Source organism: Epinephelus lanceolatus, chromosome 12 (assembly GCF_041903045.1).
Source record: "Epinephelus lanceolatus isolate andai-2023 chromosome 12, ASM4190304v1, whole genome shotgun sequence".
Lineage (NCBI taxonomy): Eukaryota > Metazoa > Chordata > Actinopteri > Perciformes > Serranidae > Epinephelus > Epinephelus lanceolatus.
In genome coordinates this window covers 23,844,213-23,869,764 of record NC_135745.1, presented here as the reverse complement: position 1 = coordinate 23,869,764, position 25,552 = coordinate 23,844,213, and the positions used below count along the sequence as shown (strand labels likewise).

The 25,552-nt window shown below is 40.2% G+C and overlaps 1 protein-coding gene across 1 annotated transcript; it reads left to right on the top strand.

Annotated features, from left to right (window-relative positions):
• The first annotated feature begins 10,314 nt into the window (after positions 1 to 10,314).
• Positions 10,315 to 24,807, top strand: dis3l2 (DIS3 like 3'-5' exoribonuclease 2). The gene is made up of 21 exons (XM_033650489.2): positions 10,315 to 10,412; positions 11,006 to 11,793; positions 11,914 to 12,044; positions 12,165 to 12,218; positions 13,276 to 13,377; positions 13,532 to 13,715; positions 14,772 to 14,833; positions 15,203 to 15,432; positions 15,521 to 15,694; positions 15,917 to 15,996; positions 16,556 to 16,668; positions 16,788 to 16,895; positions 17,077 to 17,310; positions 17,741 to 17,820; positions 18,017 to 18,200; positions 18,477 to 18,563; positions 20,542 to 20,689; positions 20,927 to 21,057; positions 22,257 to 22,361; positions 23,647 to 23,751; positions 24,098 to 24,807. Exons 2-21 carry the CDS (start codon positions 11,031 to 11,033, stop codon positions 24,194 to 24,196), a joined length of 3,174 nt encoding a protein of 1,057 aa, XP_033506380.1. The 5' UTR covers positions 10,315 to 10,412; positions 11,006 to 11,030; the 3' UTR covers positions 24,197 to 24,807.
• Positions 24,808 to 25,552: the final 745 nt, after the last annotated feature.

The window sequence follows — 25,552 nt, the reverse complement described above, 5'->3', positions numbered from 1 at the left end:
ACTTTACTTGAACAGTTCAGGCAGAGTCAAAACCAGGAAATCAGACAAACCAGCAAACAAATCCGACAAGGAGCAGGCAGGGAATCCAGAGTCCAAAAAACAGGCAGACAGGGTCCAAAAACAGGTGATCAGGCAGTAAAAGGGAAAAATGCTGGATAGCTTGGCAGGAACACATGACAATCTGGCAGAGGGCAGGGGAAAATGGACTGGTATATATACTGAAGGACTAATGGGAGAATGAGCCACAGGTGTGGAGATGGGCGGGGAAAACCAGGTGCAGGTAATGAGCAGATTGCATGGGCTGAGAGGGAGGTGTGGTCTGAGAGGCCGTTTACACGTACACAGTGATTTTGATAAACGGAGACATCTTCCTTCGTTTGTGCCCTTCGTTTACATGCAAACGGAGATTTCTCCTCTGAAAACGAGTCTTTCTAAAAACTCCGGCCAGAGTGGAGATTTTGGAAAACTCCGGTTGCGCGTTTGCATGTAAACTGAGATAAACGCAGATAAACGGAGTTATAGGCAGCCCACGTCACAGTATGCGCCGGGACTTGCGCCTGTGTAAAAAGTGCGACCTATGTTGCTATGGTGACAATGGATACATGGAAGGCTTGAGCTTCTCGTTACACTGCCACCTACAGGTTTGGCATGCTCTTGTGTATATATACACGGGTAAGTGTAAACGAAGATCTTTTTGAAAACGGAGACGGTGAAATGTCCGTTTATGAAAATAGCCGGCAACGTGTAAACGGCCTCTGAAATGACAGGAGAGTTAGTGATGAGACAAAAACAAAACCAGATGAAAACAAACTAAGAGTTGGAATTCCTGACAGGCCTGAGGATTTTCAACAGGTTCTTGTTCCGCAGCACAAAACCACATTGCTTTCAAAATAAACAGTAACATCTTTAGGATTAATTTTAATAGAGCGTCCATTTTGGTGCTGCAAACGAAATTTCGTTGTGTTTTTTTTATAGGCAATGACAATAAATATCTATCTGTCTATCTATCTATCTATCTACTCTAAAAAAATATGTATTTCTAAATCTGTCCAAAATTGAAGGCAACCAGCTGAAACTTCTCCTGGTTAGAATTCCTTCACTTTTTATTGTTCAGGAGGTCTCTTCCTGTCCAACACAAATGGACCAGGTGGTTTAAACCAATAAAAACTCTGATTAAAGCAGTTTCTTGTTACAAATCAGTGTTTCTCCTTTGCTGTTTGGAGACGAGTCACTAGCTCAGCACCTGCTAATGTGGTCTTAGATTTTTTTTCTGATAACTTAAGATCCAGATGTTCAGGAGGTTTTTACTGGAAGCCGAATTATCTGTAGAGGTCTCTTCCTCTCTAAAACAAACGGACCTGGTGATTTAAACTGGTAAAGACACTAAATAAAGCAGTTTCAGGTTAAAAAAAATCTGGGTTTTTCTGATGCTGCTTGTCACAGGGGGGCTGCTAACTATGGTGGCTGACGCAAAAATGCTAATGGCTCTATCTAGAGAGAGTGTTTGGCTTGTTCATTCTAGGCTTCGGTAGAAATATGGTGGAATACAGGGATGAGGACTCGCTTTCTATGTGGATATAAGGCTCATTTATACTCCCTTTTATGTTTGAGAATATATAAGTTAATTTCACACATTGTACACATCACTGCACTCATACTTCCATGCTTATGGTTCTGGTAATTTGAATCGGTAAAATCACTGAATAAAGCAGTCTCACTTTACAAATCAATATTTCTCTGACACTGTTTGGTATGTTAGAGACCTGCTGATGTGAGCCCAGCTTTTTTCTCTGATAACTCAAGATCCCAGATGTCCAGGAGGGTTTTCACCGGGAGCCAAATTATCCGCAGAGGTCTCTTCCTCTCCAAAACAAACGGACCAGGTGATTTAAACCGTTTAAAAACACAGAATAAAGCAATTTCAATTGAGAAATATATGTCCTGATGATACTGCTCGTTGCGGAGGGGCTGCTAACTACGGTGGCTAACACAGAATAAAGCAATTTCAATTGAGAAATATATGTCCTGATGATACTGCTCGTTGCGGAGGGGCTGCTAACTACGGTGGCTGACGCAAAAATGCGAAAACACGAATGACCCTATCTAGAAGCAGTGTTTGGTTATTCATTCTGGGCTACTGTAGAAACATGGCAATGCAACACGGTGAGCTATGTAAATGAGGTCCCACTCCCATATGTAGATATAAACGGCTCATTCTATGGTAACAAAACCATGAATACTCTTAAATTCAGGTGATTCTACACTAAATTAAACATACTTATTATATTATGTTCCATTTCTGCCAATATATCCCCCTAAATCCTTCACACTGGACCTTTAAATACAATGTGAACAAGTATAAAGCAGATGTGTCAGTGTTTCAGGTTCACTCTTCAAACTGTACATTTTTCATCCAAGCCAGTGGATCTTGACAACATCATATGTTATCATAATTTTTTTAAAGTAAACCTCTCTAATCTTGTTAGAAATACAGAATTTGAAAGGGACAAAGCCTTCTACCACTCAGTGTCAGACATCTGTGAGCTCTGGTACAATTTGCCTCTTGATGGTAAAGGAAAACTTTTTCTGATATCTGATATCTCTTCCTCTGACAGTTCACCCCGGATCAGTCAGTAGGGTTCCAGAAAGATATCAGAAAGTGATGAAGAAGAATGATGGGAGAAATTATGTAAATAATAAAGACATTTTGCAGTTTATATTTAGCGTTCAGTCACTCTGTCACTCGTCAGAATTCCGAGTCAAATCCACCAGTTTTGTGGTGCTATAAAACAGAAACAGGCCATCAAGACTCAAAGTAGGGAAATGGTTCAAAATAATGACTCTGTTAAATGCCAATAATCTGGCTGCCTGATGAAGATGAAAAAGTCTGCTGAAAACTGTAACTATGTTCATTTCCCCAGGTACCGTCTGCCAGAGGAACGTACAGTTTATCAACTAATGCTCGGAGAAGAAAACATCTACTTCATCTGCAAATATCAGCACAATGTTCCAAATGAATGGTGTGTGTATTGTTATAGTATATTACCAAATGTTGGCGATACATGTGGCTCTTTATCTATAGACACATGTCTCCCTTGTTAATGGTGAGTGAAGTCTATCCCAGTATGGGGTGCCATTTGTAAAGTGTCTCACGCTGAAAATAACATCAACATTTTGCCACATTTAGCTTCAAACAATGTTTAAAAAAGTATTGTGAATTTTTAAACATCACCTTTTACCACATTTACAGCAATATTTGTTAACTTAGATAAATCTAAATATTAAATCTAAATCTAAATCTAAATGTTAAATCTAAATATTAAATCTAAATCTAATTCTAAATGTTAAATCTAAATACTAAATATAAATATCAATATAAATGTTAAATCTAAATGCTAAATATAAATATAAATGTTAAATCTAAATATTAAATCTAAATCTAAATGTTAAATGTTAAATCTAAATGTTCTGGGTGAAACTAAATATTTAGCTAATATGCAAATTCACACTGCCGGTCACCGGAAGTACCAAAATAAAAGCTCAAGATGGTCAGACTGTGTTTATAGAATCAAATAACGAATTAAAACCAACTTATCGGGGGAAGTGAACACTTGAACATACATTAGCATGATAATAACTACCTAAAATAACAAGAAACATGTTTGGAGAAATTTTATTTGACGTGTACTTTGAGTTGTTAGTGTCCCTTCGGAGGGACTAACAACCTAAGCTAAGCTAACAACCGTTAGCTCTTAGCACCGTTAGCAGTGTCTGTAATGACTCATTAACTCTTAAACGGTCCGTGAAAAAAATATTTTTTTCCAGCGGATGTCTTAGTAACAACATGACTGAGCTAGCAAAGCAGTTTTGTGTTGCGATGTGTGGTATTTATTCAGTTTTGGAAAATCACGATGTCTCGAAAGCATCAGTGGCTGCAGCAGCAGCAAAGCTAACATCAGGACGTCATCTGTTAAAAGCCTCCCGTTGTCGGATTCGACATGAAACTACTCCAGTTAGCTCAATCATGTTGTAACTAAGACATCTGCTGGAAAAAAAATTTTTTTTCACTGATCGTTGAGAGTTAATGAGTCATTACAGACACCACTAACGGGGCTAACAGCTAACGGTTAGCCCCGCTAATCTACGATAACCATGTTATTAATTTCAGAACGCGATAGTAATGTTTGTTCAATCATTGTGTTTATAGACTTTACAAACACCAGATTAGTCTAAACGGTGATATAGTGACGTGAAAAACGTGAGATATGCATATATATATGTAGCTAAACTCCGCTGGTTTTCTACCCGGAAGTATTTGTAAACAACAAGGTGATTCCCTCCGAAGGGACACTAACAACTCAAAGTACACATCAAATAAAATTTCTCCAAACACGTTTCTTGTTATTTTAGGTAGTTATTATCATGCTAATGTATGTTCAAGTGTCTATTTCCCCCGATAAGTTGGTTTTAATTCGTTATTTGATTCTATAAACACAGTCTGACCATCTCAAGCTTTTATTTTGGTACTTCCGGTGACCGGCAGTGTGAATTTGCATATTAGCTAAATATTTCGTTTCACCCAGAACATTTAGATTTAGATTTAACATTTAGATTTATATTTATATTTAGCATTTAGATTTAACATTTAGATTTAGCATTTAGATTTAGATTTAATATTTAGATTTAGATTTAGCATTTAGATTTAGATTTAATATTTAGATTTAACATTTAACATTTAGGTGCCACGTTTAATATTTAGATTTAACTATTTAATATATTTCTAAGTTAACAAATATTGCTGTAAATGTGGTAAAAGGTGACGTTAAAAAATTCACAACACTTTTTTAAACATTGTTTGAAGCTAAATGTGGCAAAATGTTGATGTTATTTTCAGCGTGAGCCACTTTACAAACGGCACCCCATATCCCAGCAGACACTTGGCAAGAGCCTGAGTAAATGCTGGACAGTTTTCCAATCTATCACGAGCCAAACAACAAACAGACAAACACATTTAGCCTGGAATTCACGCCAATGGACAACTTAGTGCAGCCGTGTCACTATGCTCAAGTTTTTTAACTGCTGGGATGACTATGGTATTAATCACTGAGCCACCTGCGGAGAGAAAACAAACTAATTATGATATCTGGTAACATATTATAAGCAATATTGATTTGTGCTGCTGACTTTGGAGTCAGAAAACACCTAAAAATATGTGGATCAGCCAGTTGTGCCTGCACCTCTCACTGTTGGACAGAGAGGAGTAGCACCTGTGTGTCTCATCAAAAACATGGATGTCTAGTTGTCACATTTTTTGGGTGGCTTCCCTGGGAGATCGCACTTGGAATTTAATCTGCTAGCTGTCTGGGTGGTTTAAATATTTCCAAAGGTCTGCATGTTTTCTCTGCAAGTTCCTCCAAACCAATGACATACAGATTAATAAAAGTTCCTTTAAATGTCCAGTGTAAAGGATTCATCTGGATATACTGGCAGAAATATATAAAGCTTTATTGCAGACACAGGTCCATATATCACAACATACAGTATAAATAGTATAAAAAAAGGAGATACAAAAATACAAAAATTGTGCATATCATGAGATATACAAGCTATTGCACCAATGCCGTCTCAGCCTAGAAGTGAATCTATAGCAGCTTTTCAGGGGGCTGACTAGGGCTTCTATTATGTGGTTCTCTGACTTGTCCAGGCGACACATAAAACTAAACATCAGCTGTCTTAAGAGTGCCTCACAGGTTGGCATTCTAGTGGACACAAACAATTGACTGGCACTATGCCACCTTGGGACACAAAGCAGCAGCCTCCTGAAAATAAGAATTGTTGTGTTTTAGATACCTTAGAATGAGACGTTTATATTTACATAGGGAGGGAAGGCTACTCATAGAAGGCTGGGACACACTCTCTGACCTCATGGCAACGATGGAGTATGACATGATATGTGCAATGTAACTGAAGCTGTGAAGCTGAATGGTTACAGTAGATGGCACTAGAAATAAAAATAGTGTCTGCTCAGGTGGTCTTTGGGTGCACTTGGCTAGACAGAACCTTTGGGTCCACTCAAATGGATGGCAGCCAACATGCAGTCAAAACATTCTCACTCCGACCTTGTCACATATTGACGTTTTGGTCATGGACTTTCCATGTCCACATACGATGTGCAAGGTACCCTGGGTACATTGGTTGTTGACATTCTTGGACGGCGTGTCAAGTTCTACCTGTTACATGCATTGTCTTCTTTCAAGATACACTTACGTTTTCACAGGAAATTAAATGTTTACATGCAGTCTTTTTCAAAAGACACTATGAATTGATATTTTTGACATTTTCTTTCCTTCAACAACAAACAGACATGGTTGGGTTTAGGAAAAAAGAACAGGGTTTGGCTTTAGAATCTTACAGGATGCGAACACCACTCTCTCGGGTGAAAGTCGGTGTTTGTGGGACCCATCCACCACTCAACCCACCCCACTGGGACTTTCGCTGCCTTAACTTTCATTCTTGTCCTGCTGCATTTCCACCTGACACCATGGGTGCTGTAAAACTATAATGGGAAACAGCTGTGTATCACGCCAACATTAAAGGATGCCTTTTTAGTTGCTTTCTGACGTTGCAAATCGCTGCCCAAGGGCCAGATTTCGTCAAGTTCAAAGTGAGCTCTAATAGACATTTACATATTGAAAGCATTTGTTTATGGTCTTTTATCACATACTTTTTCAATAATTACAGAATTGCAATTCTCACCCAGATCTTTATTTTTCATACAAACATATATTCCAACCCCAGGCCGACTGCAGACACCTCAGTGAAACGCATCAATGTTCTATGATAGTGTGTCGGCTACTGACTCTTTAAGCAGGTGCAGACCAGATTTCACTGCCCAAGTGTTGCACCTCAATAGTATGACTGTGACTTCTCCCCTTTTTAACCTCCTTGGCAGATTCCTTGCCCATGGAGTCTGCCGCATTGCACTGCCATGAGCCCAGATCGGACAAACCAAACACTGTCTCTAGATAGGGCCATTCATTCATTGGATTTTTGCATCAGCCTCCATAGTTAGCAGCCCCTCAACGATGAGCAGCATCGAAAAAACACTGATTTGTAAGGTGAAACTGCTTCATTCAGTGTTTTTTTTTCTGGTTGAAATTCACAGGTTTGTAAAACTGCTTTATTAAGTTATTTTACTGGTTTAAACCAAATCCATTCGGAGAGAAAGAGACCTCCTGGACATCTGGATCAAGTTATCAGGGAAAAATGCGAGCACAAATTAGCAGCTAGGCAATAAAAAGACAGTCAATGATAAACAAAATATAAAAAGAGACCAATAAGAATAGTAATAGTTTGAGAATTAATATAAAATATTGACGATAATCTCTTATGGCTTTTGGAAGGGCATTTGGAGCATTGTTAACAAAAGCTGTGTTGCCTATTTTCTTGTGCGTATAATTTTGTGTAATAAAAAACCCAGCGGTAGAAGATCTGAGGGTTGGTAAAGGATAATAAAACAACAGAGAGTCTGCAATGTAGGCCAGTCCCAAACCAGTAAGAGCTTTAAAAACAAGTAAAAGAGCCCCAAAATCTATTCAAAAAGGTACTGGGAGCCAGTGTAGTGTAGCTAAAACTGTGTAATTGTAAATGTAAATGCAATGACAATACAGGTCTATATATCCAAAACCAGACAGGCACAAATACAGTCTTTGTCTAATGGTGCAACAGTAGCTGAGACATAATTAAATTATGCAATTAATCCAATTAGAGCCTTGTCACGTCATCTCTGTTTGATGCACACTGCTGCACAGGTGGGTTATAATTGAAGACCAGATGTTTCCACAGACAGTCTGAGTGATTTTGTGGAAGTGTCAGAGAAAAATGTGCATTGTGATGTCGCCAGTGAGGCCAACTGGCAGGGGGGTCACAGGACAATATGTGCAGGGGAGTTCAGTGTATTCAGCATCTTTATTGACATATGACAGTTAGCAGCAGCAGGTAAGACAAAATATTGTTTTCTCCTAAATCATGCAAAGCTCTACTGTTTGATCCCAACCACGAGTGAAGGCATGTATCTGTGTGTGTGTGTGTGTGTGTGTATGTGTGTGAGTGAGGTTTGCAGGATATTTTGGGCCTCTATCACAGTGAGACATGACAACCTCGTCTACATTACATACTCAGATGTCTGAGAGCTCCATCTGACTGCACACATACACCCAGCCAAAAATCGTCCCTATAAAAATCATCTCCTGGGAATTATACTGAGAAACCGTGTCTGTGTGTATGTGTGTGTGTGTGTGTGTGTGTGTGTGCTTGAAGGAGGCATCATGAGTTGTCTTGTCCTATGCAAGTGAAACAAGTGTGAACAGACAGGTGTGAAATCAGCTTGTCAGGAGAGAAGAGAGAATCTCCAGCAAATATAGGTGATAGCAGAGAACTATATTCATCCTCTAAGATAACACATGCCTTCACACACTCGCAGCCAGACATCACACCAACATTCCTGTCTGACTCAATGTTAACTTTACTTTCCTCCCATCGTTCTCTTCACATAGGATGAGTTGTTTGCTCAACTGACTCACACAGGAAGTCACCATATAGTCAAATTATGAAATCTTCAGTCTTTGCTGCCCTCTAGAGGTGGCCTGTGACCCTCCTGTGCTTCCAGTCAGGTCCATCTAAAGGTCATGGAGCTGCTCAGTGAATAAAAATGACAGAAGTCACGATAATTTACTGGGATGCTGATTCATGTGGGTGCAATGTGTCACATAAAAATATATGAGCCCCTGGAGTCACTCATCAAGGGGCGTCATTTACGGGGGGACACAGAAGGAGGTACTGGCACCTTCACATTTAATAGTCCAAAAACCTTAAAATAAAAAAAGGTATGGACATTGACATGGTGTATCTTGTATCTTATAAACTGTAGCATATTATATAGAAAATGAGTAGAGAACATGGAAATTAGATAAACTTAAAAATGGAAAAGAGTAAAAAAAAAGCTGTAGGCTATAAAATCTTTAAAATGTTAACAGTATCTGGAGTGTCTGATTCTGGACACTCTGCCACCATTACAGCTGTTTAAATGCCTTATTTCAGATTTTGTTTTAACTGAGTGTAAATGCTTAGTGAATTCAAAGTTTGAATACGTGAATTTAAGTATGTAAGAGGAGAAACATTTTGAAATCTTGACTTCAGAGGGTTTAATGGTATTAACATTTTATTTTCATGGCCTATATCTTCAAAAGTATAGAAGAGATATAAAAAGTTTATTTTTGCAAAATGTGATATGTTAACATTTTTTAAAAAACATTTTACTGCCAATTCAGTGTCAGTGGGCCATTTCTAAAATGTACCGCCTGATTATTCAACTACAGTAGCAACAGGATTGTCCCTGAGTAATGTTTGATGAGAGGACAGGACAATATTATACTGTATAATATTAGTATATATTATCACTGATTCTTTAAGGGACTGTACTTAATTTATAAGAGGACAGGTGTGGTTAGGGTGAGACTTTTTATTTTCTTGACCCTTCTCGAAGCTACAAATATTTTTCCTTGAGTCTCCCTGAGCGACTGTGAGAAAATGCGTGACCCTCCTTCCACCATGAATGAGCATATATTCACACCAAATGTAGGTCTGGAGACAGTGCAACAGGTAAACATTATGATGGGAGTTAGCAGCAAAACAAACAGCTAATTTATTTAAGAAATGATCATGTAGCTCATAGCAACATGTGCATATAATGATCGTTTTCCCAAATAAATCATAAAATAAACAAAAGTGTATGTTTTAATAGATTTTTTAAAAAGTACCCTGTAATGATTGCAAGTTAAAGGTCGAAAACAAAACCCTGATGTTGAAAAAAAGACTTTCTTGTGTATGCAGAAGTGCCAAATTAAGCCTTGTGTTGGATCTGGTTATTATAAACAGTTTCTTTTTGGTAACATTTTAAATAAGGCACAAAACAGAGTGATTTTGAAGAAATAGCACAATTTTAAACTCAGATTTCATAAAGTAGGTGCGACATGATATGTTCAAATACCGTCGTAAATGTATAAACCCAATGATAATATCCGTTTTCACTACTATAAATGGTGTAATTTTGGCCATTTATTAACGAAAACATGCTTTTTAAACCCACTTGCGGATTTGGGGATTCTGAGGGTATTTTAAATAAATATAAAATACGACCAGTTTAAGTTGAATGTTCCTCCCTCCCCTCTCATAAAAAAACAAACACCCCCTAAAGACAGAGCCTTTCGTTTGTATTGTGTAATGCTAATTTCCGACAGCACCCAAATGTATCATGACTGTACCCATTCGTGACGTCAGGGGAAGTGAAAGTATCAGTTAGCATCTTGCTCTGAACGGCAGCTAAGTTACATAACTTACACGCAGTGAACAAGGTAATATTTAAGATTTTAAATTTGACAGTCTTTCCGTCTATTTTCGAGTCGTTTGTCGTGGTCAGGCTCGCGGTCTGTTTGACATACTAGTGGTTATTTAACGTTAAACTGACAGCTCCCGTTGTTCGTAGCTTAGCTAATACTAGCCAGTGCTAATAACTGTTAGCTAACGGTAGTTAACTGTTGAGTGCTGGCTTGGATATGTTTTGAAAGGCATTCTGAGCTTCTCGAGACGTTAAAACCGAAGATAATGTGATAATACAGAGTTTGTTTTCTCGTATAACCATCTTCCCAATATAATTTTAGGTTAGTTTGGTTTCATTTTGGTTAGTTTCCAGGCATGTTTACGTCTGTAGTTATGACTAATTATATGATGTAAGATGACTTGACTGGACAGCAACATTCAGCTGCTGAGGAGTTGCTATGATTTTCTTCTCATTCGTTTTATATAACTATTTCCTATTTCTGGCACATTTTGAGTGGATTTAAGTGTAAGCACTGTTACCTAATTAAAGCTACCCTGTCTGAAAGTGATGTTTATTAGCTCATGTTTGAATGGCAGCACTCACAGTGTACGCTTTTTGCCTTTCCAGAGACAGCATTTTTAAGGAATGCCATATGGATTCCCCTCGGCAATCGAAAAACCTGAGTCGAGAGCCAAAGCGCAGCCAGAATCAGTCGAGCACTCCTCCTCAGAAAGATGCCTATGCCAGGCTCCTCAGCCAGCACAGCAGCAGTAAGTTCAGTCAGTATCTAGAGCAATATGCAAGGGACACAGCAATTCAAAGGGAAGCAAATGGGCCAAACATGCTGCTGAAAGCCCAGAGTGACAGGCAGAACATACCACAGAGAAAAAGGGACCAGGTGCCCTATGATTTCTCAGATTCGAGCGACTTCTCCCCATCTTCCATGAAAAGCAGAGAGGAGAGTTCACTGTCTTTATACATGGAGAAAATAAGCACCCGCGGTGCTCAGCAGGACTGTGAAAGGAAGCAGGGTGTATCTGACAGACAGCGATGGGGACAGAGGAGGGACACAGCCACCAGCCAAGATGGAGACGTCGAATCTGGTGAGGAACTCAGCTCTTTCAAACCCAATGACTCAAAGAAACACCAGAAGCAGCAGAAGAAAAACAAGGACTCTAACAGAGATGTCGCCTCAAAAGAGACTAACTCACTTGTTGGACGCCCCCAGTCCCCGAAGAAAGCCGGCACAAGTGGACAGGAGCAAGAGAAGATGAAGAAGGCGAAGAAGAAAAACCTGCCAAAGTACCCAGAAGAGGAGAGAAGCAGAGAAGGGGCATTCAAATCTGGGGTTGACACTCAGATGTCAAGGCCCAAATCCCCTCATGGTAAAGACAAAACACTGCAGCAGCCCAGAGGTAAATTGACGATTTTGAAATGTAAATTCTCAGCAGATGTACACACATTTTATTTTATGTAATAATATATACATCTGATAGTTTGTGATGGATTAAATCAGTGACTTAAATCTTATTCAGCTCCAAGTGCCAATTCTCCTGCTGACAAGAGCAAGATCAAAGGAGGCAGAGGATCAAAGAAACAAGTGTTTGAATCCTACATGACATTTGAAGAGGTTTCCCAGGGCCTTAAAAGAGGAGAACTCATTCAGGTACAAACCCAGAGTTTCTGTTCCTGACACTCTGATAAAATCTATACTGAGTATGAAAGACATTACTCAGGGTGGTCAACTGGTGGATTAAATTCTACATTGTCCATACTCTCTCTGCAGGGGCCGTTGCGAATCAACCCAAAGAAATACCATGAAGCTTTCGTCCCATCTCCTGTAAGTTCAACCCAGATTGAATTTGACACTTGATGTTTTGCTGCCTCAACAACTTGTTTAAAGGGCGGCTCCATAATTGATATTTTTTAAAGGTTTTTATATCATTTTGTAGCTTCCCAGTAGTTTTACTGATGTATTGATATCTGAAAATTCAAACCTTGGTCAAAATATGTATGTTTAGTGTCAAAATGATATTTTCCCATGCTGCTCTAGAAACTCTTTATGACATGACTCAATGTAGGTTTCTGAACGATGTCGTTGCTACATATAAACCCATGTTCTGCTGTGGACACCATGTTAGTTCATTTGTCACACAAAAACTCAAATTATATGATCGAGGTGGCAGTAGACCAGCAACTCTCATGTGCGGTGAGGTAAAATTACTGTTTCGGTCAATGGAGTCTGGTGGCTTTGAAGAGGGCGACATAACGGCTTCAGTTCCCTGTCAGAAAGGGCTGTCTGACGGCAAGGTAAAACTGTGAAAATAATAAAGCGCAAACTTACAGTGATAGTGATTGTTTTTTAAGGTTGCGGATAGAGGCAGCAGCAAAATTTATTTTAGCCACCTGAAAAATGACAGAAACAATCATTTTACCCAGTAGAACACAAGGACCTGCTGGATTACTGCTGCCTCTGAATGGTTTAGTTGATCGACTGATTGGTTATTGTGTGACTAACTTGGCGTCCACAGCAGTCACAGCATCCCTACTTCTGTCTGCTTCTTCAAACTGGGAGTGTGCCGAGGGAGTGTACTAAAACTTTCCTCACTCTCCATGCTTACACACTCAGTGAATGGAGTGTGTTGGGGGTGAGGGAGGGGAGTGGTATCAGCGCTGTAACCTGCGTCACTGCTGTTTGCTCATGGCTGGGTGGTTTCCATTTGAAAAACACAGATGGACCCACCCTTTGATAAAAGCACCCGATAACTAAACTGTTGTCTATAATATACTGTATGATAAATGTAGCTTGGCCTGTGATTTCATTTTATGAGGTAGTACATCATCATCTCTCTTGAAAGGTTTACAAAGATACAAGCAATCTCTTTTTATTTCCACAGGATGACACACGGGATATATTCCTGGATGGGATCGTAGCTCGTAACAGAGCACTGAATGCAGACATAGTGGTGGTGCAGATTCTTCCTCGGGAGCAGTGGAAGGTAGACTACACTTACCCATCTATGAACAGTATGGTTCTAGTTTGTAAGCCCCGTATCTTTAGCTTTTCAGAGTTATTATAACGGGCTCTGTTTTAGCTCCACAGGACAGCAAATCAGTGTCAGCAGATAAAAATAAATGGATGTGTCTGTTTAGGTTGTGAGGTCAGATACTGACTGTGAGGGCGCCAGTGAGTCGGAGACTCAGAAAGAAAACATGGCACGAACAGCGCAGAAGAAGATGGAGCGCATGCCCAGGCCTGACGTTATTGTAGAGGACCAGTGCAGTGACCAGGATGAACTCATCTGCAAAGTGCAGAATGTCTCCCTCGCTGACACAGGTACTGTGACAGAGGTGTTGCAGCTATTTTATTTGGTAATGTAACTATAGAGCTGCTGCAATTAACCGATTTGTTGATCAACTAAATATTTATTATTTTGATATTCAAATAATTGCACTAGCAATTTTTTAAGCAAAAAAGCCAAACATTTGCTGGGTTCATGCTTCTATAATATGAGAATTTAATGCTTTTCTTTGCCATACATGATAATAAACTAAGTAGCTTTAAATCACTGAACTGTTGGTCTAATAAAACTTCCAATTTGAAGACGTCACCTTGGGCTCTGGGAAATTACACCCCTCACTATTGTCTGACTTTTTTATTGACAAAGCTATTATTTGAGAATATTGTGGGAAGATTAATTGATAATGAAAATAATTGTCAGTTGCAGTTCTAGTAAACTGTGTGTTTGAATGTTTATTTACTGGTCTGAAGCAATGACATCCATGTATAAAGATGGATGATGTGTCTCCACTTTCTCCCACTTAGAAAAATTAAGCCAAAATATCCCTGACACGGGGGCTGCCATCCTGTGCTGGTGGCATCATTTAGAGCTAGAATCTGCGCAATGGTGATCAGGAAGTGGAGCGGCACTCTCGAGTTATCACCCATACACCCACCTGACCCACTTGTGATCAGCATCATTGATTGCGAGCACATCGACTGACACACACAGCTGTCAGTCATGAAGTCACACCCACTTTTTATAGCATCAAATACATAATTAAAACCAAATTTCCTAGAAAAATGAACTCTTGAACAAATATCAGTGTGTTAGAACTACCTAAAATGACAGAAGCCATCTTTGGAAAAAAAAATTATTTTCAGTTTGGGCCATGTCCTTCTCTCTAACCTGGAAGGGGTGAGGTTTATGACCTATACTGCAGCCAACCACCAGGGGGCGTTTCAGATGTCTTGGCTTCACTTTTTGGGAGCTGTCATGTTGTCCATGGTTGGATACTCTCTGATGTACAGAGAGTGCACAGAAGCAAAAACAAATTAAAGCGATAGGACATTGAATACATCTAACTTTTTCCTTTCGTCTGATGGATACAGAATCTCTGGAAGACCCCTCGACCCCACGGCCCAGTGAGGAAATACTCCAGAAGACAGCTAAGGTGAGTGTCCCACCCTGTCAGGTGTGCTGTATTTCTAACTTATCCTTTCCCTTGTATTTTTTTATTAAGAATCTTTTAGATGAAAATAATTATAAAGAAATGGCCAAGGCATGACGCAAAGGTTTTATGTGACTTGATGTTATTTGCTCCACTGAAGGCCTAAACCCCCAAAGAAAGTATACTAAGTAGCCACAGAAACTAGCCACAGTAAATACTGTTTGCATAAACGATATCCTAAGATCACAAAAGTTCTTCTTATTCAGCGACATTTTGTCACTTGGTCTCTTTGGCTCTGGATATTAAAATAAAAACACTAAGGCCTTAGATTTCAAAGTCATCACTGTGCTTCCCTCATCATTTGTCTGCCAGGTGGTGTACATAGTCGAAAAGAAACACTCCAGAGCTGTGACAGGCTTCCTGAAATTCCTGCCAGATAAGCCTTTTGCCATGTTCTCCCCTGTGGACCACCGTGTGCCACGGATTAACGTCCTCCTCGCTGACTGTCCCGAAGACTTTCGTTCCCGCCCGGGCGACTACGCCAACACCTTGTTCATATGTCGCATCACCAACTGGGCAGCCGACAGCAACTTTGCAGAAGGGTGAGTTTTGTATTCAAAGCTTGATGCAGGGAAACCATTTGAACAGTATAACAACCAACCTGACTCTCCGTCATTATGTTTCCCCCAGTAAACTTGCGAAGACGCTGGGCCAGGCTGGAGAAATCGAGCCGGAGACAGAGGGAATCCTGATAGAGTACGACGTCGACTTCTCTGAGTTCTCAGACGAGGTGGTAGACTGCCTCCCCAAGAACCTGCCCTGGACCATTCCACATGAGGAGATGAAGAAGAGGAAGGACCTGAGGTAGGACTATGAAGCCCATGAATGCTGATGTGGGAACATGCTACATGAGTCGATACAGCTTAACACAAAAGGAGAGATATGAGCCCTGTAGACCTAAACTGCATCACAAGACTGCTGTATTTATTTTGCAGATTTTGTCATCCAAAGGCAGCAAACAAGTGTCCAGTATTAAGTCTCAATTAAGAATTCATCACTCACTAAGCACTGTTTTTTCATACGTAGGCAGGAGTGTATCTTCACCATTGACCCTGCTACTGCCAGAGACCTGGACGATGCTCTGTCCTGTAAACAGCTCCCTGATGGTAAATGACCTGTAGGCTGCATTCACACCAAATCTGGCGTTGCGATCTTTTGAATGTGTGTAGCTGAAACAGATTCAACTTTTGGAGAAATGGAACCTGACATCAAGCTGCGGTGTCCAATCACGTAATCGGCAATCAGACCAGAGAGACGCCCACAGTACTGCAGTCTCTTTCTAATGTTAAATATTAGTGGGTAAAAGAAATAATGTATGTTTTAACAGCTTGTGTGTCCTATCCTACAAAGGAGAGCACTCGCTGTATATGTGTGTGCACGCACATGTGTCTTTTGTGCCAGTAAGGATACAACAGTAACGAAAATCAAAAGAACTTTGACACATCTACAACTTGGTCTCCTCCCTCCACTCCACCAGCAATGTTCCATTTAACTGACACTCCTACACCGCTGCACAACCTTGTGGCTAATTGCTGCAATTCATGATTTGATGTGAATGCAGCCTAACTGTGATGATTGTGAAGATCATGAATTCTAGTTACAGATATAGATTATATTTCTCCTGAGGGATGGGAGGTCATGTTATACACTGTCTTTTAACCACAGGTAACTTTGAGGTGGGAGTCCACATTGCTGATGTGAGTTATTTTGTGGAAGAGGACAACGCTCTGGATGCCGTCGCCAGCCAAAGAGCAACTAGTGTGTACATGGTTCAAAAGGTGAGAGCCCCCGGCCTATATCACATTGTGTCATACTTAAAAATATTAGTTGATCTGAGCATATCTTTTTGAAATAATTGTCAGCACTCAGTGTGTTCATGTGTGTTGTCCCTGTCCAGGTGATCCCTATGTTGCCGAGGCTGCTGTGTGAGGAGCTCTGCAGTCTGAATCCTCTCATCGACAGACTGACTTTCTCTGTCATCTGGAAAATCACACCTGAGGGGAAGGTACAGCCATTCAAAATTCATAACGCTGTTACAGCTGCACTCAAACAATAAACGTTAAATTCACAGGTACAGAGGAGTAAAGGGTCTGATGGCTAGTTGATTGCCCCTCCCATTACTGGGGGTGTTTTTTTGTTTTGTGCTTCATCTTCATGGTTCCACTTCACCTGCTCACCCCCCCCAGATCCTGAGCGAGTGGTTTGGCCGCTCAGTCATCCGTTCCTGTGTGAAGCTGAGTTACGACCACGCTCAGAGCATGATCGAGGCCCCTGAAAAGATGTTCTCCGCTGAGGAGCTGCCACCTACGGACCCCGAGCACCCCATCGATGAGATCCATCAGGCTGTGCTCAACCTGCACTCCATTGCCAAGAACCTCCGGGCTCAACGCTTCTCAGGAGGAGCCCTCAGACTGGACCAGGTGAGTTCTCACCGCCTCATATCAGATCGATTTTTTTATCTGCAGTGGTGGTTGCTTAACAATGAAGACAACATGTGATCTTATGATCCCACGCTACTTCACAACTTCATCAAAATCTATCTTTTGTTATTGTTTGATTGAGAGACTCCCAGTCGCAGAAATTACATAGTGTGTGTTTAAGTGACAGGGTAGGGTAGGGATTCTGGTATCAGCACTCCACTCATGTTTCCTTTTATTTCAAAATAAGAGTTCATCACATATCGTTTAAGAGTTTACTGGAAGAGATGTAACAGGATTATTTGAGCTGGCTATCATGATAGAATCCAGCAATACTTTTATGATAGAAATGGATGGAAACAAGATGCAGGTTATTGAATTTGTCAGCTTTCTAACATTGCTTCCTGCACGTGCTGTGTGTTTATTGTTTCAGCTGAAACTGTCTTTCACTCTGGACAAAGACACCATGATGCCTCAAGGCTGCTACGTCTACCAGTACAGAGACAGTAACAAGTGAGCGATAAACCTTCCTCAGATGCATCTGTGTTGTATCCCTTCTGTTCCTCTGCCAAAATGAACATTTACAGGACGTGATGCGTGTGTAACCTTTGGTGCAATATGTTTCTGAGTCAGTCTGGAGTGCATATCAGTCTCCTTCTTTGTTCCACCCTCTGGCCATTTAACTATCATCCAATACTGTGTTCTCTAGGTTGGTGGAGGAGTTCATGTTACTGGCCAACATTGCCACAGCCAACCACATCTACCGCAAATTCCCCGACCTCGCCCTGCTGAGACGCCACCCTCCACCCAAGGCCAAACTGGTGGATGAGCTGCAGGAGCTTTGCGACCAGTTGGGAATCGACATAGATCTCTCCTCTGCAGGAGCGCTGCACGTCAGTACTTAGAATACAGCAGATGTAGCTTAGTTTGTAATGTCTTGGAGAAAAATTGAAGTCTATTTTCTCCTGAATCAGCAGGTTTATGTTTTCTTAAAGTGATCAAATTCAAAATTACAGCATTACAAATATTTCATTTCTATGAGGATTTTGTTGCTTTATGTGTATAGCTCCCTCTCTCAGGGATATCATTATGTGATTGATGAAGCTTTTGGGCATGAATAACTCAGTATTAATAATTCAAACTTCTTTTCTTCTGTTCCATACATGCAGAAGAGTCTCAATACTACTCTGGGTGATGATGAGTACACCACTGCCAGAAAAGAAGTCCTCACCCACATGTGCTCCAGACCCATGCAGGTTAGAGCTCAGCGACCACTGCTGAAGGGCACCGCACTTTCTTTTTCGTTTTCTTGAACTTTTACCCACTGGTGCAGCATCCATTCAAAACAAGTCTGTTCAGAACAGGCTGATTACTCGGCCTGTGGTGTTGCAGCTTGCAGCATTCTTGAGAACCGCTCATACAAAGAAAAGTTATGAGTGCTACTTCTACCACTGCCCACACCCAACATTCCCAGTTAGAGAAAGGGTAAAGCAAGTCACTAAATCCACCCCTAAAAAAACAGTCTCACAATCAGAAACCCCGGTGAAATATACTTAGAGAAGGTATTACAAATAGGTTCATTACTCACTTGCTTTGACAGAACCATCCCCGTTATAAAGTAGAGCATGGATTTAATTAGGGGAGGTATTTTCCCAGTGGTAATGTCATTAGTGTTAAAGGTTCGTGTGGCAAACTTGCACAGTTTTAATTGCAGTGGCAACGTGGCGTTGCTCCTGTAGGCCAGGGATATTTAATTTGCTTTACCTAGGGGCCGCTTCTGCAAAATAACAGGAGGCCAAGGGCCAGTTTCTAGGATTATTAGGACATTCAGAACTTAAACCTTGCTGGGGGGGGGGGTCCAGGGGATCCTCTTCTTGCACTGTTTTTTTTTTTTTATAAACAAGCTCTATTTTGATTGTTTTTATGCACTCTGGCACCTTATTTGCAGAAAAAGTACAAAAAAATCAACAGTAAATCAGTTTATTTTCATTGTGAATGAGAAAATGATCAGTAGGCCACCTGCCACTCTAGCGGACCACATTTGTCCCATAAGTTAAGTATCACTGCTGGAGGCTATCCGCTCGTGCTTGTTGACTCCAGAGAGGGGAAGAAAAGTACAGCTGTGACATATATACGTATATTCAGCATCCAGCAGCAAAAGTGAACTCAATCAAGAAAGTGCTGAAGCCCCAGTCAGCTTTGCTTTTCACTTGTTTGCAATTGTTGCATGTCCAAAGTGCCCCAAATTTAAGAGGGCATGATGGGGCTGGCAACGATTATCGTTTGATAACTGCTAAAATAATTCACGAGAACAATATTATCGCAACATTTGTAGAAAATTAAAAAAAAACCAAATAAATAAATAAAATGCTGTCAGTCAGATTTATCTTTAACTTTGTTTATTGTATTTTTTTATGTATTTTTTATTTTTTTTTTGCAAATTAATTACACTCAGAATACGAGTGTAGGGAGGTGGAGAGCATTGAGCACAAAGAGCGGATAGTGAAAAGGCAACCAGATTGTGTTTGAGGGAGGCAAAGCCAGAATGGGAACAGAAATAATTTAAGAGGCTCTGGATTATTTACACAACATTATCATATGTGTATTAATAACATGATATCTATAATTCATTTTTAGATATCACAGTTATCATCAATACCAGTATATCATGTTGGTTCTTGAGATATGCGAAGAACACACGGAGACTCTTTGCTTTACAGTTAGATTTATTTATTTATATATATATTTTTTTAATATATTTTTTTGGGCATTTTTTGCCTTTAATGGACAGGACAGTTAAGTGTGAAGGGGGAGAGAGGGGGGATGACATGCAGCAAAGGGCCACAGGCTGGACTCGAACCCGGGCCGCTGCGGCAACAGCCTTGTACATGGGGCGCCTGCTCTACCACTAAGCCACCGACACCCCTACAGTTAGATTTATAGAGCTTGTTTGGAATACACTTGCTATGTAAATTTAAGATAGACAGATCTTCGAAATGAGGTAAATGTATATGAGAGTCTGGAGGGTCTGATAGAAAGTGAGTCCATTGCTTCAATAAAAAGAGAATTAAAAAAGAAATATATGTTACCATAAAATAAATCATGTCATCCTAACATTACAGCAGCATTTTGTTTGTGAGATTGAAACTGATGATGCACAATATTAACAAGAAACATTTTCACTCATATTTTTGTGTGTTTGTGTATTAAATGTGGTTTATTGTTGTTTCCCAGATGGCGATATACTTCTGCACCGGTGTACTTAATGATGAGCACGCCTTTAAGCACTACGCCCTCAACGTTCCTCTCTACACTCACTTCACATCTCCCATCAGACGCTACGCCGACATCATTGTCCACCGACTGCTGGCGTCTTCACTTAGTGCGTACCTTTTCTACCATCACACACAAAAACAAACAACAGAATGCCCCGTTTGTCTCAAACAGTGCTGCGGTTGTACTGCAGGACGTGTGGTTGATGATGTATAAGAGAACAAAGCAGCCTCACATCTCAGTTGATGCTTTGTTTGTGCTCTTCCTGCTTCTGTTCTGTTTAATGTTTTTTTTTTTTTGTAATGCTCATCATGTGTGTGTCTGTCCACTGAATGTTTGCATGCAGAGTGTGGGCCTCATTTGGGGCTGTCAACAGACGAAGTCGAAAAACAGGCAAAACACTGTAATGAGAAGAAGACAGTGTCCAAGAGAGTCCAGGAGCTGAGCTCTGAGCTCTTCTTTGGAGTCTTTGTAAAGGTGGGTAAACAAATTGCAATAAATTCTTGATCAACAACAACATAAATGAATTCTTTATGAAATGGAGTTTTACATACTCCCTTTTCAGATGCAGAGGCATAGCAGTAGTAAGCAAATTCACATTTTCATAGCTTTTATTTTACAGCCCTAAACACAAAACTCAATCTAAATGCATTTTCACAATATCGATCCTTACATTTTATATTACTCTGTAGTTATCGTAATATGTCAGGGGCTCTGACCTTGGGTAAACATTAAGTTGGAGCTTATTTTTTTCCTTCTTAAAGAAGAAGTGCTCAGCAACTCAACTGAAAGCCTAAAATGTAAAATAATATAAAATAAGCCAGGATTTAAACCAGATCCTTAAAGGGAAACTCTGGTACTTTTCAACATGAAGCCTATTTCCCTCTGTTTCTGTGTCTAAGGGACTTGTGGGAATGACAATGGTTGAAATTGGTCCAGTATTGAGAGAGATTGCTGCAGTCAGCAGCCACAAAACAGGCCGCAGTATACCCACTCGGAGCAGGTGTGCCCCTTCAGTTTATGTCCACAAAAAGAGGCTCAGATTGCTATTGTGAGCGTTTTCTAACATCATGGAAACAACCTTCCAGAGAAATTAAACTAAACTTTTTCTGTACCTTTTGTTTGTTCTGGTCTGTTGTATGACCAAGTCTCGCTAACATGAATTTCTGAAATCTCTTGAGAGGTGACTTGTTGCAGGAAGAAAATAGTGGAAACGCGAGTGGAAGTTGGAGCGAGGAGTGTCAGTAATAGTTTATTGTGTTGGCAGATCTCGATGATGTGAAAGGAGACCTCTCCTTTAACGAGACTTGGACACAAAACAGAATGGAACAAGTGAAATGTAATAAAAAAAACATTTCATTTCTCTATAGGGTCTTATCTAATGTTGTAAAACCTTTGTGATAATGATCTGAGCCTGTCAGTGGCAAAAACAAGCAGTTTTAATGGACGTAAATTGACACGGTGCACACCTGCCCAAAGTGTTTGACTCTGTTTCAATACTGGAACAATTAAAAAAATTGTTGTTTCCACAAGGATGACACAAAAACAACAGAAAATGGGTTCCAGGTTTAAAATACTGAAGTTCTTTTAATGTTAGTTAAAACCACACTCAGTCAGTCAGTAAATTGAAGTGTGGGTTGTTGTTTTGTTTTTTTTTGGGGGGTTGTGCTTCACAGGAATGTGGCCCTCTGGACTCTGAGGCCATGGTGATGGGGGTGCTGGATCAGTCCTTTGATGTGCTGGTTCTCCGCTACGGAGTGCAGAAACGCATCTACTGCAAGGTCAGCTCAATACACTCCACTTGCAGAGAAGAGTTTGAGGGCACATCCACACTAATAGGTTTTCATTTTAAAACTGCGTTCTAAAATGAAAACAGTCTCTGTACACACGACAGGTTTAAGCCTGTCTCAGAAATAATCTCTGCAGTTATTAACACACCTAAGGGTGCATATCACATGACCATTCACGTACACTGGGCCTATGTGCGTCGGTGTAAACGGGAAGCAGATTGTTGCGTAGTTGCATAACATACTGCAGACAAAGAACAGCAAGTGAGAACAGAAGTGTCTTTGTTTGGAATACTGAATGTAACACTGGTATAGAGAATGTGAAGGTCATGCCGTGTGGGGCGGTACACGCTCTGTTATCTCTCTTACCAAAGTGTATGCACTAAGTCCATAAATGAGATAGTTTACACCTTAATCTATGTTGTTTATAGTGGTCACTTTGTCCGAATACCATTGCTTGACAGCTGTAGCCAGCACAGGTAACGCAGTGCAATCCGTATAAGAAGGCTAACCGTCCAAAGATTTTAGCAAGGTGTGACGTCAATTTCACGTTCCCTAAAAGGCAGTCAGGGTGGTAAAAAATATAGTTTGGGAGTCATTGACAGGGTAAATATGGCAACATATCAGAACAGAACAAGGAGGTTTATTCATTGCTGAAGGAAGCCATGGCGATGGAAAAGGAGTACCCATACAAGAAGAGTGAAATCACACAAGGTATGTAGACCTAGCTGATTTTTTGGTGTCTACATCAAAAGTCTCTTGTTTCCACCTGTCCAGACTAAAACACTATTGTGGATTTTTCAAACTAGAATGGGGTCAGCAGAGTTCTCAAAGCTTAGTTTTAGGTTTCCGAAAACGCTGGATCAGTGTTGACGTTTGGCGTAAATGTAGGAGAAGTTATGCATTTTAAAAGGAAAACGTATTATTGTGGATGGGGTTTGTGCATGCTAGTGTGTTTAGTTTTTCAGCTGCAATAAACTCAATTTAAAGAGAGCAATTTTAGTATCAACTTCATCTAAACATTTGTTCAGTCATTTGTAGTATAATTATTTCATTTAGTGTTTTTAGATGTTGCCTTTTAGTCTAATCGTTTTGCAGTTTCATTATGCAGTTGACATAATTACAGATACCATTTTGACTGTGTCATCACTTTGTAATTCACTTGATACAAGCACACTGTTGTTAAACTAAAAGAGCTCGTTCAGGAGCGAGAAACGAGACTGCCAAATGAGTCCCAGTCACAGTGGTAGGTCAAGTAACAGTTTGTTTCCACCTTCAGTCTGTTGTGGGCCTGGACTCATTCCACCATCGTAAGGTGGGGAAGAAATCAGAGCTGACTCTCATCTGGACAGCAGAGGACCAAGAAAAAGCTCCGGTAGAGCAGGTGAGAACTGCAGACACTGAAAATGCTTTTGGTCATGGTATCAACAGGAAAATGTAAATATTATTCAATATAAAGAGAGTTTTTTTTATGATAGTTAAGAGACACAGACGCACAATAATTTTGCTCTCAGGTATTATGGTCTTTATGCAGCCCTCTACAAGGATTTTTTTACTTTAAATTTAAATTTTCAGCATAAATATTAAAAACAGGAGAAAACAAGATTATTAACTTGTTCCCTGAAAGGTTGGAGCAGCTAGCAGGGCTTAGGATAGTTAGAAGATATCTTAAACCAAGCAACTTGACAGATTGTTAATTTCAATGATCACCTTTTTTTTTCTTCTCACAGGTAATTTCCATCTTCACGTTAGTGGAGGTTCAGCTCAAAGCGGACGGAGCACCCATGAAATACAGTGCAGTGCTCAAGAGGCCCGAGGAGAGTGAATAATGAACATTTAAACGTACCATAGAGCACACAGACATGTGTATGGAAATTTGGAATTGCACATTTTCTTTTGTTGATTGGTAGAAATGTAGTTTAGAAGCAGTGTTACTGTGATAAGCAGGGGAGTTACTCATAAGGTCAGGGTCACATTTCAATGTGAATCCCAAATATTTCAGTTTCATTCTCAACTTAAAGGCCCATTCCAGTGTTTTTCATGTTAGCCCACTCAACCGCACATGTACATGACTGCTACCCATTTTCCAAGGTATATTATAATGTTTAATATTTTTTAATATGCTGAGAAAAGGACTTTTCTTCCAGCATTTCTGTGGTTTCCATTCATCTCTGTAATACGTGGAAATTCACGTTTATAGACCTGCCTGGCGGGCAAGTTTACTTTCTTTCCACAGAAATTAATAGAAACTAGAAGGGCGCTTAGAGTGCACAGACTTGCACTAAGGCCAAATTTCCCTATCTCTTAATGTTAAAGGGAATGTTCGGATTTTTTTGAAGTGAGGCTGTATGTAAGGTTAGCAGCAAAACATATTTTAGTCACTTAAAAATATATATATATCAGTCTAAGTGGAGGCTGCATTGAGAATATTTTCACCCTTATACCATGCCGTCAGATAGCCTGTCCTTTGGCACTACATTTTCTCAACCGTAGACCTTCCATATTCCTACACATAAGCACAGCCATGCCGCTCACTGCCGCAGGTCAGCTGTCGGGGTCAGAAAGTGCTGTCGCGTGATCCGACTGAAACAAAACTTCACTTTTTAAAAAAGATTTAAAACATGGTTTTCTGCACTGTTCAAACAAAGAAATGAAAACAGCTGTGCCTAGTTACACTGAATATAGACATCAATACTCCGCCTACAAGTCTGAGACAACTCAGTGTTTGCATTGAAAGTTTCTCTGGAAGATTATGTAAAACCACCGCCAAATAAGCAAGAGAGATGCTCGCTGAAGAGCACTGCTATACCCAACCATCAGGTGAAATATGCTTAATATCCACAGATAAATAAAACGACTTGCCAGACAACTAGTGAGGTGTGAAGCGCTGGCATCTTCTGATTTGGACTGATCCTGAAGTTGTGTTGTAACCAAGTTCGACTCATGGCAGCAGTAGCTCTCTGGGTCGGTGATCAGGGGTTCACAGAAGTTCACAGTTAGCGTGTGCTCTTCCTTGGCCAGGTTCCACAAAAGTTTCCGGTCTCCTGTAGACTCCCACAGTGAATGGCATTTTGTCGTCACTGTCAGCATTACCCATTATCACATTTTCTTGTGTTTGTTGCCTCTTCAATAAACCGTTGAAAGTCTGACCCAAACAGCTGACGTGTGGCGTAATACAGTGCATG